The sequence below is a fragment of the Salvelinus sp. IW2-2015 genome, linkage group LG37 (genome assembly GCF_002910315.2).
Source record: "Salvelinus sp. IW2-2015 linkage group LG37, ASM291031v2, whole genome shotgun sequence".
NCBI lineage: Eukaryota > Metazoa > Chordata > Actinopteri > Salmoniformes > Salmonidae > Salvelinus > Salvelinus sp. IW2-2015.
This window is the reverse complement of record NC_036876.1, coordinates 14590277-14608328: the sequence shown is the minus strand read 5'-3', so window position 1 is coordinate 14608328 and position 18052 is coordinate 14590277. Positions and strand designations below refer to the sequence as shown.

At 43.7% G+C, this 18052-nt stretch overlaps 1 protein-coding gene across 1 annotated transcript in view; it reads right to left on the bottom strand.

Annotated features, from left to right (window-relative positions):
- The window catches only part of ablim2 (actin binding LIM protein family, member 2), a 115783-nt gene that overhangs the window by 65502 nt on the left and 32229 nt on the right, over positions 1-18052 (bottom strand). Inside the window, 2 exon segments of the mRNA XM_070437812.1 lie at positions 2263-2446; positions 9921-10000. Of these exon segments, the coding sequence (XP_070293913.1) occupies positions 2263-2446; positions 9921-10000 (264 nt within the window).

The following is an 18052-nucleotide window of genomic DNA, read 5'->3' as shown; positions in this document are numbered from 1 at the left end:
CCGCACTGACTTCAGACATGGGAATCTACTGATCGGGCCGACTTAGTCGAGCCCACTTTAATTAATGCTTACATGCCTTTCGGTGCTCGTTACCCTCTGTTGCTCATATGTTGCTACTCCGTTTGTATTTCGGTCGTATTGTTATGTGTCGAATTGCCCATACCGCCGTTACCACCTGCCTCGTCCTACATGTTTAGTATCAGTGTTAAATTATTGGTCTGGGTTAATTGTTAGATACCACTGCAAACAGTCGATATGGAGCTAGACACAAGCATTTTTGCTACATTTAGACCTCGCAATAACCAACATAACAACTCTATTTTGGGATTTTGAATCATTAGCGGGTATGCGTCTCTAATCTCCTGTTCTGACAATCATTAGACTTTGGTGTTTTTGCGTTGTAGCAGTGAGGAAGGCATGTTTTTTGTCACGTTGTCCGCTCAGATTTGGTGTTTATCCCACTTTGTGATTCTTTGATTTAACTGGTGAGCAGGCCCCCAGAAGTACTTTTTGCCAGATCCTAATTGGGATCCATAATTTTTGATGGCATAGAAGGCCCTTTTTTCTCCCCTCGCTACATTCTCAACTAGCCCTAGATTGTTTGAGGGTCTTCGCTCGGAGGTATCCGGGTAATCGGTTTTTTTTGTGTGCTCCTAGGGCAACGGTGTTAGATGGATTTGGGGGGGTCAAAATTTTGGGGTAAGTTCCCTTCTTGGCGAACTGGAACCTTTTTGTGGCGGAACAGCCAACAGTTATTTTTGTCTTACTGAGATTTACTGTCAGGGCCCAGGTCTGACAGATATCTGTGCAGAATATTGTGTCTGCTGTAGCCCCCTGGTTGGGGACAGGAGCACCAATATACAACACAAACAGTAACATTTCTCGACTTCAGTTCACTAGTAGGCGTGACTGCCCTGGGTGTCTGGCTAGACTCTTTTTTTAGGTGACGCAATCTTGTCCAGATTAGGTTCTCCACTATAAATTGTTTGCACAAAGGGTGGGGCTCAAGCTGGCATCCCTGTCCATACACCGCCCTATAGTTTTGAACTAACACACTCAGAAGAGGAGGTAGCGAGAGAGAGGACGAGACGAGAGAGGGAAGAGAAGGAGAGACGAGAGCAGGAGAGGAAGAAGGAGAGAGACGAGAGAGTGCAGAGAGAGAAGAGAACGAGAGAGAGAATGAGAGAAGAGAAGAGGAGAGATGAGAGAGAAGATTGAGAGCGATAGAGAGAGAGAGGAGCAGAGAGAGAGAGAAGAGAGAAGACGATGAGAGGAGAGTCAGCCAGAAGAGCGAGAGGCACAGGAGCCAATTGTACGTGAGATCCTGGCAGAGATACGAGGACTGTAGAGTGAATGAGGGGATGACGAGCTGTCCTTAGAGAGAGAGAGGAGAGACGATGAGAGAGAGAGAGAGAGAGAGAAGGAGACGAAAGGAGAGGGAGGAGAGAGATGAGGACGAGAGAGGAACGAGAGGAGAGAAGAGGAAGAGGAGAGAGGAGAGACGAGAGGAGAGAGAGAGAGGAGAGAGAGAGAGAGAGGAAGAGAGAGAGGAGAGGAAGAAAGAGAGAGAGAGAGAGAGAGAGAGAGAGAGAGAGAGAGAGAGAGAGAGAGAGGGGGGTGGATAGAGTGCTAACACTAATCAGATGTTTTGGGACCAAGGAATTGCGGATCATGTTGCACCCTCAAATCCCACACAAGAACACAGTGTATGACACAAACACGTGGCACATGCACAACCCACCCACCCAGGCACACACACACTCAGCGGGAAACCGAACACTGCTCTAGAAATAAGTGGCCTGTGAGTTCCTAACCACACACTTAACATTCCTGCTTCAGTGTGAAAGAGGCTCCCATTACCTTCCAAGACCTGATAAAACCACACCACTTTCCCACACACACATACAGTATACACACATACAGTARACACACATACAGTATACACACATYCAGTATACACACATACAGTATTCAATTTGAATGAGTTAGGGATTGCAGGTCAAACGACGGTATGGAGAGTGTCTTCAAAGCATCCACATGCCCAGTTGAATGTGGGCACCCATCTGTCTGTGTGTCTGAGTATCCCTTTCGGGGTGTATGCACTCGCGTGTGTCTCCACCACCAATTGGTGATGTGTGTGTGTATGTGTGTGTGTGTGTGTGTGTGTCCACCCCCCACCCCTGTGTGTGTGTGTGTCTGCCATCGTGTATGTACGCATGCAAGTCGTGTGTGTGTGTGTGTGTGTGTGTGTGTGTCTCTTACTTGCAGCTGGCGCAGACGAAGCAGCGTGGGTGATAGGTCTTGCCCAGGGCCGACACCACCTCTCCCTCGATGAACTCCTCACAGCTGAAGCAGCGCGTGCCGTACATCCGCTGGTAGTCCAGGGTGCAGATGTACTCCCCCTGACGCACAAAGAACCCCCCCTGGGCCAGGTCAACGCCACACACTGCACGGAAGGGGGGAAAAGGGGGAGAGAGTGGGGAGAGAAAGAGGGGAGAACACAATAAGACATAGGATCAAAGATAGCAGTGTGTGGTCATGAGGGCTAAATTGCATGAGGGGTTGGTACAGATGGATAACTCTAGGTGAAATTCACGAGGAGAGGCCCAAAGAAGAGAGGGGGATAAGGACAGAGTAGATGACACCAACACTGAGCTCAGAGAGCTTGATTGACAGTCTGGAACAAGTCAGAGGACGAATATTGTGCTACGCAAGAGCCTGTTCTATACATCCTCTTGTTCTCATTAACCACTGTGGCTGCCAGCAACATACCACTGAGAAACAGCACACACACACACACACACACACACACACACACACACACACACACACACACACACACACATTTACATTCATGCTACAGTACACACACATCACAACTTCTGATACTCTTACTTACTGTTGCTAATACTGCACAATTTAAACATTTCCCCCCCCAATCCACCGTTCCCTGATACATGTGTACATATTGTACTATAAATTGTTGGACGGTGTATACCATGAGCTCTATTTTCGGCTGGTGTTAAGGGGGCACTAGTGTCAAACGCACGTTAGAAACTGGTGCACTGGCATTTTCCAGCCTTAACGCCAGGATCAGCAATTTACCTGTCTTATATCAGCTTGCTTGTGGGGAGGAAATATTAGAGGTGAGTCCTTAAAAAGATGATTCAAAGTGCTAATTTCAGGCAGAGCTGATGGGGATATTAAAGACGAACTAAAAGCTGGTTTTAGCAGTAAAACAGTTGGTTATGGCATGAAAATTGACATATTTAGAAACATAAAAAAAGGAATGTTTTTTTCCCATTTCGTTTTATTTGATTAAAAACCAAGCATAGCCTCCCCTCCTCTCAATGAAGGCTTTTTCTGTCTGCCCAATGCAATCACATTAGTCAAATCGGTCGATAAAGGGTTTGTCTCCTGAGACCGACTGGAAATGCATCTTAAAAACCAAAGCTTTATTAAAATATCACGTTTGAGAGGAGTAAAACAGTGACCTGACATTCCCTTTTTTATCTATGTATTGTAGGCAGGCCCACATTATTTTAGTCATGCAGGTCCCGTTTTGGACGTCCGTAAAACCCCTTCCACGATGTAGGCTATGTGTGCATGCCCWTTATGAAACGAGAGARGAGTACCTCGGTGAATACCGGTGAACCTCGTATTTAGAAGCTATCTGTGACCTGTWAAAATAGCTCGTTTTCCGTTCACTTTTATTACAACCAAACTTATTAGAATGATTCACCTTCCTGGTRTTCTGGTGACAACGTCCGTGGTGCGCTTGCAACGCAACTTCTGGAGACGTGTGACTGCGATCTGATCTGTAAGACGGTTACGATTCTGTTCGTAAAACACAGGTCTATGTGGGAGCAGTATAACAGCGAGTGGACATTCTATTTATATTGGATCTTTGTCCAGCTACTGTGGAAAGTTTGGATGTGCGTAAAACCCTCCGTAGTCTGCGTCGTTTGAATATTATATGCCCACTGAGAGAAATGATGGTGCCTGTAAGTGTGATATAGCCTATGGTGTTTCCTTTTWWWAAWWWTTTTTTWATTAGGATTATTTGTTTTTAGGCCTTATCAATAATTCAATTAATCTTGCTTATTGACAATGTCTGGCATGTCCATGCTCAGCTATAACTCAATTTACAGTAGGCCTAGCCCCTATATCAGTGTGAATGCTATTGAAGCCATGCAATTACTCAGAACAATGTGGACTGCAAATGGGTTCAAGTTAACGTAATTAGCAAAGATAGGTCTACATTTTGTTATTTCGTTTCTGMAAGCCATTTAACAAACTATAACGGACAAACATCGGAATTGGAGTTGATTTTAAGGCAATACATAAAAGGCCGTAAATACACAACTTCAAGCAACCACATATTATGTATGAAAGTATGAACTTTCCAATTTGTAAGTCGCTCTGGATAAGAGCGTCTGCTAAATGACTTAAATGTAAATGTAAATGTATATTTTCGCCATGGAGCACATTCTGATTGGCCAGTGAGGTGCCAAGCCTGGACACATCCACAACTTGTTTAGTCATCAAAACCCAGCCCTTCATGTCAACGCCAGCAAGTGCGCCGATAATTCTGATAGTGAAAATAGCAAAAAGATTTCTGACACACCCACCGAACCTGTAGCGCTAGTGCCTGCACTTAGATTTACCATCGCGTTAGGTTGTCACGCCCTGACCATAGAGAGCTGTTTATTCTCTGTGTTGGTTAGGGCGTGACAGTGACTAGGGTGGGTTATCTAGGTGATTAATTATCTATGTTGGCCTGGTATGGTTCCCAATCAGAGGCAGCTGTTTATCGTTGTCTCTGATTGGGGATCATATTTAGGCAGCCATTTCCCCATTGTGCTTTGTGGGATCTTGACTATGTATAGTTGCCTGCGAGCACTATAGCAGCTTCACGTTTCGTTTTGCGTTTTATTGTTTTCTTTGAGTTTCACTTCAAAATAAAGAGGATGGAACCATACCACGCTGCATCTTGGTCCACTCATTATAAGGATCGTGATATAGGTTTGTTAAAATAGAGCCCCATGTGTATCCTGTACATACAACTAATACAACTTGAAACTCTCCTCTCTCTGTCTCTCTCTCTCGAACCTAATAACCACTGAAACAATAAATTAACCATGGCAACAACACACAATACACAATACACAAAATCTCCTTGACATCACTCCCTGGACACGCCCGCTGGAAAGCTCCATCCCTTTTCCAGTCATTTAATAAAACAAAGTGAGGCACCGATAGCTTTTCACTCCCTCTTTTCTCAGAAAAAGAAGGGAAGGACAGGAAGAAAGAGTGATGTTTCAGCTGCTCCGTGTTACACCACGGGAATCATTGTGACCCACTACAACTTCTTTACAACCTTACGACAACCTTTTAACAACCTGACCCAGGGAAGCACCATCCCAATGAAACAGCTGCCAAACAATAACCATTGAATGTTGCTCAGGAAGTGGCGGACATATTTTCCAATGGAAGCTCGTTCCTCATTGGTTAGAGCCACACTAGAATGTGACACATGCAGCCAGCTTTCTAATATCCGGGCCTGTGGGATGATAATGCGTGAACCCTGTCCAGAGTTGCCTTTGTGTGCATGCGTGCAATTGTGTGTGTGTGCGTGCTTGCATGTGAACCTTGTCCTGAATAAGATCATAACACTGGCCCAGTCGGAAAAACCTGGAAGCTGCTGGACATGACACAACAAGCATTGTTTCCAACATGTCTTATAGTGATTGGACTAGAAAGGGTTAACTACGAGGAAGCAAACTGTACATAACACAATGTACTGTATGATGTGGTGACAATAGTTTGTGTTACTTGTTGATATATTGGTTCTATTCTACGTTTGTAGAACGTATATAGTTATGTCTCTCTTTTGCAACCAGGTTGAACTGTGAAACGATGGTACTATCAGTCCAGTCCTCGACAGAACATTCCTCCTACCTCTCGCTCTTTGATTCCCGTCCCTAATGGGTCAGAGGAATTGTGAAACAACTATAAGGAGTGTTTCAATCCTGGCGCCACCCTAGATCCACTGACCCTCTGCCAGCACCGCGGGTAACCTGAACCGYCATCTCMCTCTCTCTGTTTCTCTCTCGGTCTCTCGCTCACTCTCTCCTGAGAGAGGCAAAGAGAGAGGGAAAGAGAGAGAGAGAAAAKGAGAGTGAAGGTCCTAAGAGGGRCTACAGCAGGCTTGTCTTTCACKGATAGATATTTATACCTGCAGCAGATGGTCGCCCACAGACCACAGACCACACCAGAAAGGATTTATCTGTGTAAGGAGGGGGGAATGTAGGGGAAGTGCAGGTGGAGTCAGCCATTAGAGTAATGCAGGCTCATGTTGATGATTACCAAGGTCAACCCCACAAAAATGCAGGTCAGGTACATTGGTTCCTCAATTAAAAGTTTTGAGGTTATGCCGCGACAGTTTGTGGTAGATAGCGGCATATTGTGGTAAATTGTTCATTCCGTCATTGCGCCACACTATCACAAGTGGGAGTTAGAACGCTGACTATGCTTTTGGTATTGCTTTCGGTTTCTCCCCTTCGAAAATCAGACAGAAAGAATTCTCAGATTACAAACTAGCTTTATTTACCACCGTGTGGAGAGACGGACTGCCTGCTCTATATAGAGTGAGTTTCTGAAACATGGAGTCCTTTTTTGATGATGTGAAGARGAAACTGAATGAGAGTCCAGCGAGGATAAGGAGGGGYAAAGGTTGCCCATGTTTTCAAGACCTGGGCTATTTCATTTATTTGTTACTAGTTTATTTAGGCAATTTAATGTATTAGTTTAGGCTTGGCCTATTTACTAGGCTATTTTGTCAGCATAAAGCTGAGTGACTCACTCATTTCTGGCTTTGGATCTAAATAAATAAGTACCTACATTCTTTCTGATCGTCTTTAATAAAGAAATGTTTTGACCCAAGTTAATCTGCTCAWGTTGTGTGTGTATATGTGTTCAATTATTTGTTACATTGTGGTTACAATGAAGAATGTAAACTAAAGAAATCAAATAAATCCTATTCAGAATTAATAATCAGATTTGCGTTGTGAGCTGTAATTTTTCCTATATATATTTTTTGGTTACAATCAATCCATACACATACAAACGACAACATCACACAAGCATCAACTACATCACACTGGCTCAGACCCACATGCTCACACCCCCATCTCCAGTTCCCGCATCACTCTCAACCACATGGCCTCAAACGGCACCATTTTGTTTCTCCACGTTGCCCACGCCCTTTCAACATTTGCAMAACAAAGCACTTGACCTTTCCATTGTGTTCATGATGGAGGATTGGTTGATTCCCAGTTTTTTCAAGTATACGTTTTTTTCAAGATAAAAGAAAAGTATCGTCCAACCCATGGGATATCTCACTGCACCCTCATATGCCATGTCTTGAAATATGCAGACAGACAGATTAAAAGTACATTTCCATTGTAATACCTCTGACAAACAACTTTGGATTATTACAACCGAATGAAAAATSAACCTGGTAATCTAATTGAATTTACTGAAGACCTATGGGTTTAACCTTCCGAATTAATGATTATATTGAAGAAAGAATCCGCCTCTAATGAGTTCCGAGAGCCGAGCCATTAACCAACAAAATAACATCAATTGGTTTAGCCTAATTGTTTCTATGACTACCGACAGTAGGCTACTATTCCTTTTTCTGCATGAATTCATTTGTCTGCATTTTTCGAAACAGAAACCATGTCATGAGAACAATATATTAACATTCTCACAATGCATTGTGGCACATTGACAACTCAAAACGCTTTGAAAGAGCCTAATAATATTACCCAACAAATAAAGCCACTCAATCATTAACTTCGAAAATAGTCCGTTCATTACCCAGATCTCTTCAAATTGCTGTGCAGGAAGAGGATGTTATCCACCGTGCCCGGTCGCAGGCTCGCCGCTGGCTTCTACCTGACACCACGAATCCATCTGTYGGTGACGCTTTATCCTTTGGAACCACAGAATTACCAGGTGAAGAGTAGGCTGTTTGCTTGCCTCCAAGGCGAGGCCTCTTTGAAGCGATAGAGGAAATCAACAAGATCCACAAGTATTCTTTCACAATAGCTGGCCTCATGTTATCTGCAGTTTGGAGATGGGAACTGTCCCACTCTGTGGCGAATAGCACCCTCTCCACGAGCAAACACTCTTTGTGCATGTAGTGGACTGTAAGGCAAAAGTACCCTATTTTTCGAAAATCGTCATCCACATGTCAAGTGTAATTGCGCCATTGTATTTACCCAAGTTCTCTCTCAACTCCGGGACCACCACCAGCTGATTATTTTGCCCGATGCAGGACTCTAGTGCAAGAGGAGAGAGATGCTCAGACAGAAACATTCACACCTCCATTAATTTACAAAGGGATAGTCTAATATCTCGGCTAGGTGTGAAATATCCCACAATTTGTGCCACAGTTTAGTCTACAGATAGATGCTGCGGTCAGTCAGAGTTGAGTCCTATTGTGAAGTGTAACCAGCATCCCGGAGTCGCCTCTTCACTGTTGACGWWGAGACTGGTGTTTTGRGGGTACTATTTAATGAAGCTGCTAMTTGAGGAGTTGTGAGGCGTCTGTTTCTCAAACTAGACACTCTWWTGTKCTTGTCCTCTTGCTAAGTTGTGCACCAGGGCCTCCCACTCCTCTTTCTATTCTGGTTAGAACCAGTTTGCTCTGTTCTGTGACGGGAGTAGTATACAGCATTGTACGAGATCTTCAGTTTCTTGGCAATTTCTCGCATGGAATAGCCTTCATTTCTCAGAACAAGAATAGACTGACGAGTTTCAGAAGAAAGGTCTTCGCTTCTGGACATTTTGAGCCTGTAATCGAACCCACAAATGCTGACGCTCCAGATACTCAACTAGTCTAAAGAAGGTCAGTTTTATTGCTTCTTTAATCAGCACAACACTTTTCAGCTGTGCTAACATAATTGCGAAAGGGTTTTCTAATGATCAATTAGCCTTTTAAAATTATAAACTTTGATTAGCTAACACAACGTGCCATTGGAACACAGGAGATGATAGTCCTGATAATGGGCCTCTGTACGACTATAGTAGATATTCCATAAAAAATCTGCGTTTCCAGCTACAATAGTCATTTACAAACATTAACAATGTCTACACGTATTTCTGATCAATTTGATGTTTATTTAATGACAAAAAATGTGCTTTTCTTTCAAAAACAAGGACATTTCTAAGTTGACCCCAAAACTTATGAACGGTTAGTGGTGTGTATAATATTACACTGCTCAAAAAAAAAAGGGAACACTAAACAACACAATGTAACTCCAAAGTCAATCACCACTCTCTGAAATCAAACTGTCACTAGAAGCAACACTGATGACAATAAATTTCACATGCTGTTGTGCAAATGAATAGACAAAAGGTGGAAATTATAGCAATTAGCAAGCACCCCAAAAAGGAGTGATTCTGCAGTGGTGACACAGAACAAACTTCTCAGTTCTATGCTTCCTGGCTGATGTTTTGGTCACTTTTGAATTGCTGGCGGTGCTCTTCACTCTAGTGGTCAGCATGAGACGGAGTCTACAACCCACACATGGCTCAGGTAGTGCAGTCACCAGATGCATCATTGCGAGCTGTGGCAAAAAGGTTGCTGTGTCTGTCAGCGTAGTTGTCCAGAGCATGGAGGCGCTACAGAGACACGGCCAGTAACATCAGGAGACGTGGAGGAGCCGTAGGAGGGCAACAACCCAGCAGCAGGACCTCTACCTCCCCTTTGTCAAGGAGGTACCGACTCCAGAGCCCTGCAAAATGGCTCCAGCAGCGCCACAAATGTCATGTGTCTGCTCAAACGTCAAAAACAGACTCCATGAGGGTGGTATGAGGGCCGCCACTCCACAGGTGGGGTTGTGCCTTACAGCCCAGCACCGTGCAGGACGTTTGGCATTTGCCAGAAACACCAAAGATTGGCAAATTCGCCAACTTGCGTCCCTGTGCTCTTCACCAGATGAAAGCAGGTTCACACGAGCACATGAGCACATGTGACAGACGTGACAGGAGTCTGGAGCGCCGTGGAGAACGTTCTGCTGCCTGCAAAATCCTCCAGCATGACCGTTTGGCGGTGCCAGTCATGGTGTGGGTGGCATTTCTTTGTGGGGCCCCACAGCCCTCCATGTGCTCGCCAGAGGTAGCCTGACTGCCATAGTACTGAGATGAAATCCTCAGACCCCTTGTGAGACCCTATAGCTGACACATGCACATTTGTGGCTGCTCGAGGTCATTTTGCAGGGCTCTCGGCAGTGCACTCCTTGCACAAAGCGGTGTAGCGGTCCTTGCTGCTGGTTGTTTCCCTCCTACGACCTCCTCCACGTGTCTCCTGATGTACTGGCCTGCTCCTGGTAGCTCCTCCATGCTCTGGACCCACTACACTGACAGACCACAAGCAAACCTTTTTGCCACAGCTCGCAGTTGTTGTGCCATCCTGGATGAACTGCCACTACCTGAGCCACTTGTGTTGGTTTGTAGAACTCCGTTCTATCTACCACTAGAGTGAGAGCACCGCCAGCATTCAAAAGTGACCAAAAACATCGGCCAGACGCATAGGAACGAGAAGTGTCTGTGGTCACCACCGCAGAATCACTCCTTTTTTGGGGGTGTCTTGCTAATTGCCTATAATTTCCACCTTTTGTCTATTCCATTTGCACAACAGCATGTGCAATTTATTGTCAATCAGTGTTGCTTCCTAAGTGGACAGTTTGATTTCATAGAAGTGTGATTGACTTGGAGTTACATTGTGTTGTTTAAGTGTTCCCTTTATTTTTTTGAGCAGTGTATATATACTGTATATTAGGCTAAACACCAGTCATGTTTGACAAATATAATGTAGGACCATTATTAATATCTAAAGGCTTGATTCTGTTGACATACTTGAGTCACCGTTGTTCTGAAAGGCCAGTGCCTGTTGCACACTGCAACATCACCAATCTTGCAATCTGAGTGAAGGCAGTCAACATGTTGAGACTATTTAACCATGAACGTAATTGTTTCAAACCAAGACGTTTTTTGTCATTTTATGAGGCATGTCTTACCATTGTCCGACCATAGGATTGTTAAGGGTATTATTTTGTAAACACTTCCTCAAACGCAATTTATATCAGTATTTCTCTCATGTACTCAAATTTATTTAATTGTCCAGCAGCCAAAGACACAATCTTAGTCATATTAACAACCCATGCTTTTTGCTGCATCTTTAGATCTTCCCTCTTTCAAAATTTCTGAAGAATATTTTAATCTCTGTCATATGAAACCGCTCAAATTTGCGGTGCACTTTTGAGAATGGTGTTTTCCCGCTAATTGCATTTTGGAATATTTGCTCTTACTGCAGTGCGCGCACTGCTGCGCTTATAATGTAAAGAAATAGCCTAATAGTTATCAACATTTTGAAGCTGTTAGGTTCTAATTCTCAGAGTAAAAAAACTCTACGGACAGTATGAAAGCTTAACCAAGTTTATTCTGCCCAGAAGATCAATACAGCTGCATTAGACAAAAACATTTTCACACAAGCACTGATATTTAACCATTCCTCATAGGCTGAGTCTCCTCCTACTCATCTCTACAAACATCGTTCTTCACTGCTAGGCAGGACACTAGTGATACGGGCCATAAACTTTTATTTCTCCCTTAAGGTGACCTGACCTCAACCCCCCTCCATCACCAATCCATGGCTCTCTCCCCTTATCAATGCCTGCCACATGTAATCGCTTCCCTGCACTCAACACATTCCAAGCTTAGTTGCACACACGATATACCTTCCTCCTATAACCCTTAACTTCTGGTGTAGACCCTCTAAACCTCAGCACTCCCATCAGTGACATGAATACGTATATTTTCATATTCTCAGAACCCAACAAAGCTAAACGTTGTGATCAGTTGCATCAGCCTCATAGTTTTTTTTTTTTTTTTTATGTACAGTGGTTGTATTCATTTGGGATCTATCGTGTCCCACAACTGTCCCAGAGAATATTTATTTCTCGCACAGGACAAACTGACCAATAGAATAGGTCAACTTTTCTACAATGGAGGGTTGGTAGATTGACATAGGCTAGTACTTTTGCTGTTTGTTAAGCCTACTCATCTTGTTGGCTGACGAAAAGTAAATGTGGACAGTTCTTCTAACATCTTCAATATACGCCTCCGAATTCGATAAGAAGGACGCACGCCGTTGCATCGGTCTGTCTTCACTTGTAGCTACTTCGAAGCGGCAATGCTTGTGAGAAGGATCCGATCACGCGATGGGCATTGACTAATAAGAATTGAGATATCTGCCGATTGGCAGTATTCATTTCAAAGGTAAATCATTTCAAAAATTCGGACTATTTGGAACAGCACAACAAATACAATAATAGTACAGCCAAGAAAAGAACAGTTGCATGTATTCGTGATTGCAACTGCTTTAGCCAACATGTTGCAGTTCATTTATTGTCTCATTATTCAAGGCTCCCTTTGTTACTTATTTTTATCAAAAATGCTTGAACTAAATTATCAGTCCAAAAGATGAGGACACAACAGTTCACCTGACACAAGACCACAATTTGAAATGTCTAACTCAATATCACAGACCTGTTTAGCCCTGACGAAAATGCATCAGCCCCATATAAATATGACCATTTATTATAATCTGTCACGCCCTGATCTGTTTCACCTGTTCCTGTGATTGTCTCCACCCCCTCCAGGTGTCGCTTATTTTCCCCAGTGTATTTATCCCTGTGTTTCCTGTCTCTCTGTGCTAGTTCGTCTTGTATGTTTAGTCAAGTCAACCAGCGTGTTTTTCCCGCGTTCCTTTTGCTATTCTCCTTTTTCTAGCCCTCCCGGTTTTGACCCTTGCCTGTTTCTGGACTCTGTACCCGCCTGCCTGACCATTCTGGCTGCCTTGACCACGAGCCTGTCTGCCACTCTGTACCTCCTGGACTCTGATCTGGTTTTGACCTTTTCTCGCCTTGTGCCTTGTGCCTTGATAATAATCCACATAATAATCAAAACAACCTCATAATAGGTAATAATGTATATACTGTATATCAATAGAAAGAAGCACATACAGTATTTGTTCAACATCTTTGTGTTTTCGTTAATAAAATAATTATTTCAAAAAAGACTAGATGGAGTAGATGTGCTCAATGAGCATTAACGGCAAGCACTTGCGACTAACCAAAACATATCACAGCATACGTCAGCAGACTATACTGCGGTATGATGCAACTTTTAAATGAGGAACCGCTGTACATTAGCAGTGGACAGAATTCCCGTACGGGGATTGGGATTGGGCCAAACATGGAGGTAAGGTTTAGGGGATGGATTTAGCCTGGGAAGGAAGAGTTCTGGTATGCAGTCAGGACTCTGATCTGGTATGTTCTGGTATGTAGCAGATAGAATCCTATCCCCTCTGCCTCTACTCCCGGTGCCAGAGAATGTGACGTTTGGGACACACTGGCACCAACATAGACTCTCAAACATCCTCGTGTGACCTGTGACCTAGTAGAAAGGACATGGAGTTGGCTGGAGGATGACTCAGAGAAGACTGGGAATGATAAAGATATGACAGTGAAGATAATGATTTTGATCGTCATCACCCATTGAAAATAAATAAACACCAGTCCTAAGCATGGCAAGTAATGTAAATGACTGAGTAATAATAAATATAAGTAATATATCTCTTTCAGTAACCAGGCAGGACAGCAAGCATGAGGACACTCTAAATAGGCTTACTGTCTGTCTCTGAAAAGAGAGGTGAAGAGAGAATCGCTAATGAAGAGAGGAGAGAATCGCTAATGAAGAGAGGAGAGAAGGGCTAATGAAGAGAGGAGAGAAGCGCTAATGAAGAGAGGAGAGAAGCGCTAATGAAGAGAGGAGAGAAGCGATAATAAAGAGAGGAGAGAAGCGTATATGAGAGAGGAAGAAGCGTAAATGAGAGAGAGAGAAGCGCTAATGAAGAGAGGAGAGAAGCGTAATGAAGAGAGGAGAGAAGCGCTAGAGAGAGGAGAGAAGCGCTAATGAAGAAGGAGATTTTAAGAGAGGAGAGAAGCGTAATAAAGAGAGGAGAGAGCGCTAATGAGAAGAGGAGAGAAGCGCTAATGAAGAGAGGAGAGAAGGCTAATGAAGAGAGGAGAGAAGCGCTTGAAGAGAGGGGAGAAGGTATGAGAGAGGAGAGAAGCGCTAATGAAGAGAGGGAGAAGCGCTAATGAAGAGAGGGAGAAGCGTAATGAGAGAGAGAGAAAGCGCTAATGAAGAGAGGAGAGAAGCGCTAACGAGAGAGGAGAGAAGCGCTAATGAGAGAGGAGAGAAGGCTAATAAGAGAGGAGAGAAGCGCTAATGAAGAGAGGAGAGAAGGCTAATGAAGAAGGGGAGAGAAGGTAATGAAGAGAGGAGGGAGGGCTAATTGAAAGAGAGGAGAGAAGGGCTAATGAAGAAGAGGAGAAGAAGGGTAGAAGAGAGGAAGAAGCGCTAACGAAGAGAGGAGAGAAGCGCTAACGAAGAGGGAGGGGTAGAGGAAGAAGCGTTAATGAAGAGAGGAGAGAAGCGGCTAATGGAAGAAGGGGAGGCTAAGAGAAGGAGAAGCGCTAATGAAAGAGAGGAGCCTTTGAAGGAGAGAGACGTAATGGAAGAGAGGGGAGAAGCGCTAATGAAGAAGAGGAGAGCTAATGCGGGAGAAGCTAATGGAAGAGGAAGGAGAGAAGTGTAATGAAGGGAGAGAAGCGTGATGAGACGAGGAGAGAAGCGTAATAAGAGAGGGAGGGAAGGAGCTAATGAAGAGAGGAGAGAAGGGCTATGAACGAGAGGAGAGAGAATGAAGTGGGAGAAAAGGCTAATGAAGAGAGGAGACGAAGCGGCTAATGAAGAGAGGAGAGAAGCCGGCTTATGTAAGAGAGGAAGAGAGCCGGCTAGATGAAGAGAGGAGAGAAAGGTAATGAAGGAGGGAGAGAAGCGGCTAATGAAGGAGGAGAGAAGGCTAATGAAGAGAGGAGAGAAGCGCTAATGAAGAGAGGGGAGAAGCGCTGAGCACATATTTCCATTTCAGATGACCGGTTCCTTGTAAAATCAGTGTCTAAATGATGATGATGATGATGCAGTATCTTCAATCAGACGAACGTAAAGGACTGTTCTAAATGTTTCAGTTCTTCTCAGGGTGTGTTGAGCGGAGTGGATTATGTCACGGGTTAACCCAGTTTACCATCACATAATCCCCAGAGTTCAGTGCAGAGCCGAGAGAGGGTGTGGCCTGTACGCTCCTCTCCTCTCCACTAAAGGAAATTGTCAAGCTTTCTTCCTCTCATCTCTCCTTCATTTATCTCGTACCCTTTGTTCATTTTCGATGTGTCAAAGCAGCTTAAAAAAAAATGGACCACTTGCTCCCCTGCCCTGCTGCTGCACTTATGGAATCAGATCCAATCAAATCAAGTGTTGTTAGGATGTGCTTTATCCCCGTACGCACAATAAGGCTGTCAAATGAAGAATAGCCTGTTTTCAAGCATAGGCTACCAGGTTGAATCAAAGAGCCTTCTCACAAATGGCAAGTTGATGAAACACACACTCGGAGTGCGCTATTTAGGCCCAACACAAAGACTTTCAATGACTCCCTAAAGAAGGGACGTCATCATTCCGAGATCAAATCCATCAAAAACACGTCACAGTCAACCGCACGTGTTAGCTCACGGTTAGTAGTGTTAGTCTGCATAGGGCATTGACTTACGATACGGAGCATTTGTAGCACAAGGGGATGTGTGAGACTTACTCCTCGGCCTGAAGTGTCGCCACTCGCGCTGCCCGAATTGTACATTTTTTTCAGTGCCGCCAGCTGGTAAGACACTTCCAGAGGGCGGTCACTTGTGCTAGCAAAGCAGAGGTCCAGGGTTCAAGCCTCGGTGTGAGCCGAAGCAGAATGAATTGTTCCTCGCTAAGTAAGCAGTGGGACCTCCATTATACATGCTTAGTGGAAACTGGATGCCCAGTCGTGTGTGTGTGTGTGTGTGTGTGTGTGTGTGTGTGTGTGTGTGTGTTGTGTGTGTTGTGTGTGTGTGTGTGTGACCCCCCCCTTAAAAGGGCCCCTCCTTGGACTTTGGAAAACCTTGGAGTTTTTTCTGGGAAAGGTGGGGGCTTGGGGGGGTTTTTAGGGGGGTGTGTAGCCCAACGCTTGAGAGAAGAACGCCATGTGCTATTATGTTGCAGTAGATTAGGTTTCCTAATTTTACGGATAGGAAGTAGCTACTGACTTTGCTGGAGTGAGATATACAATAACTTAGTCTCAATAACTATTTGGGATTTATACCTAGGCCGATCCCACATTTAAAAAAAAAAATACTATTTTATAAATGCTATAGTATTCACTGTATTGTTTTTTGCAGACTGTAGTATACAGGTGAAGACATGTTGCACCCTCTACAACTACTGTGATTATTACTATCTGACCATGCTGGTCATCTATGAACATTTGAACATCTTGGCCATATTCTGTTATAATCTCCACCCGGCATAGCTAGAAGAGGACTGGCCACCCCTCATAGCCTGGTTCCTCTCTAGGTTTCTTCCTAGGTTCTGGCCTTTCTAGGGAGTTGTTCCTAGCCACCGTAGTTCTACACCTGCATTGCTTGCTGTTTGGGGTCTTAAGCTGGGTTTCTGTACAGCACTTTGTGACATCAGCTGATGTAAAAAGGGCTTTATTGTCACGCCCTGACCGTAGAGAGCTTTTATGTCTCTATTTTGGTTTGGCCAGGGTGTGATTTGGGTGGGCATTCTATGTTCTTTTTTCTATGTTTTTGTATTTCTTTGTTTTGGCCGGGTATGGTTCTCAATCAGGGACAGCTGTCTATCGTTGTCTCTGATTGGGAACCATACTTAGGTAGCTTTTTCCCACATGGTTTTTGTGGGTAGTTATTTTCTGTTTAGTGTTTTGCACCTGACAGGACTGTTTCGGTTATTCACTTTGTTATTTTTGTTTAGTGTTCAGTTTTAATAAAAAGTCATGAACACTTACCGCGCTTTGGTCCGATTCCTCTTCATCCGACGACAAAAACCGTTACATTTATAAATACATTTGATTGAATTTGATAGTGTAGTGTTTCTGCAGACACTACTGTAGTATTTCCACTACATTGTTTTAGTTTTATTATCTTTCAAATAGAAGTGGGGGCTTTCTCTTTGAGGAAATCTACTGTAGAAATACTACAAGAGCTAATAACCTGCAGGTAGGAAGGACTGGGATCCGAATGTATAATTATGAGCTTCTGCTCTTTTGTATAACCTGCAAGGAACACAATATATGGATCTATACTTGGCATGTGGGTTTCTCACTTATGGGTGGCACAAATGTTGATACGGGGGAGGGGAATGGGCAGGGTGTATGCAAATTAAGTACTGTAGTATTTACTATAGTTTTAAAAAGTGTAGTGTTTTTGCAGACATTACTGTAGTATTTACTACAGTGTTCTTTGCATATAATACTGTAGTATTTACTGTACTATAGTATTCTACAGTATACTACAATATTTTATAGTAAGTACTACTTATGTTAGAGGGATACTACAGTGCGGAGTATAGTATTATAAAGTATACTACAGTTTACTACAGTACTGTAGTATTCTATAGTAAACTGTAGTATTTTTTTATGTGGGAACTCAACCCGACTACTCCATAGTGCTGCAGCCCCACTAGTGCGCTAGCTAGGCCAGGGTTTCCCAGTCAGTCAGAGCGTTGACATCAAGCAGAAATTGAATGATGCTCTAGAGGTAGACAGTACACACACACACACAAACACACAAACAAACACACATACATACACACACACACACACACACCGAGACCCATGTCTCATGAATTATTGGTATGGGTGCATTGTGTAAGAGAGAGGCATTAATATAGATAACCTTCGGCTCGTGGTGGCTGAATAAAAACAGGAAGCTGGGGAACAACAGAGCCACAACCGGACACACACACACAGGTGACCACATTTAAAATGATTTTGCAGGACAGTGTAGCCTACATGAATAAAAATATCCCCCCC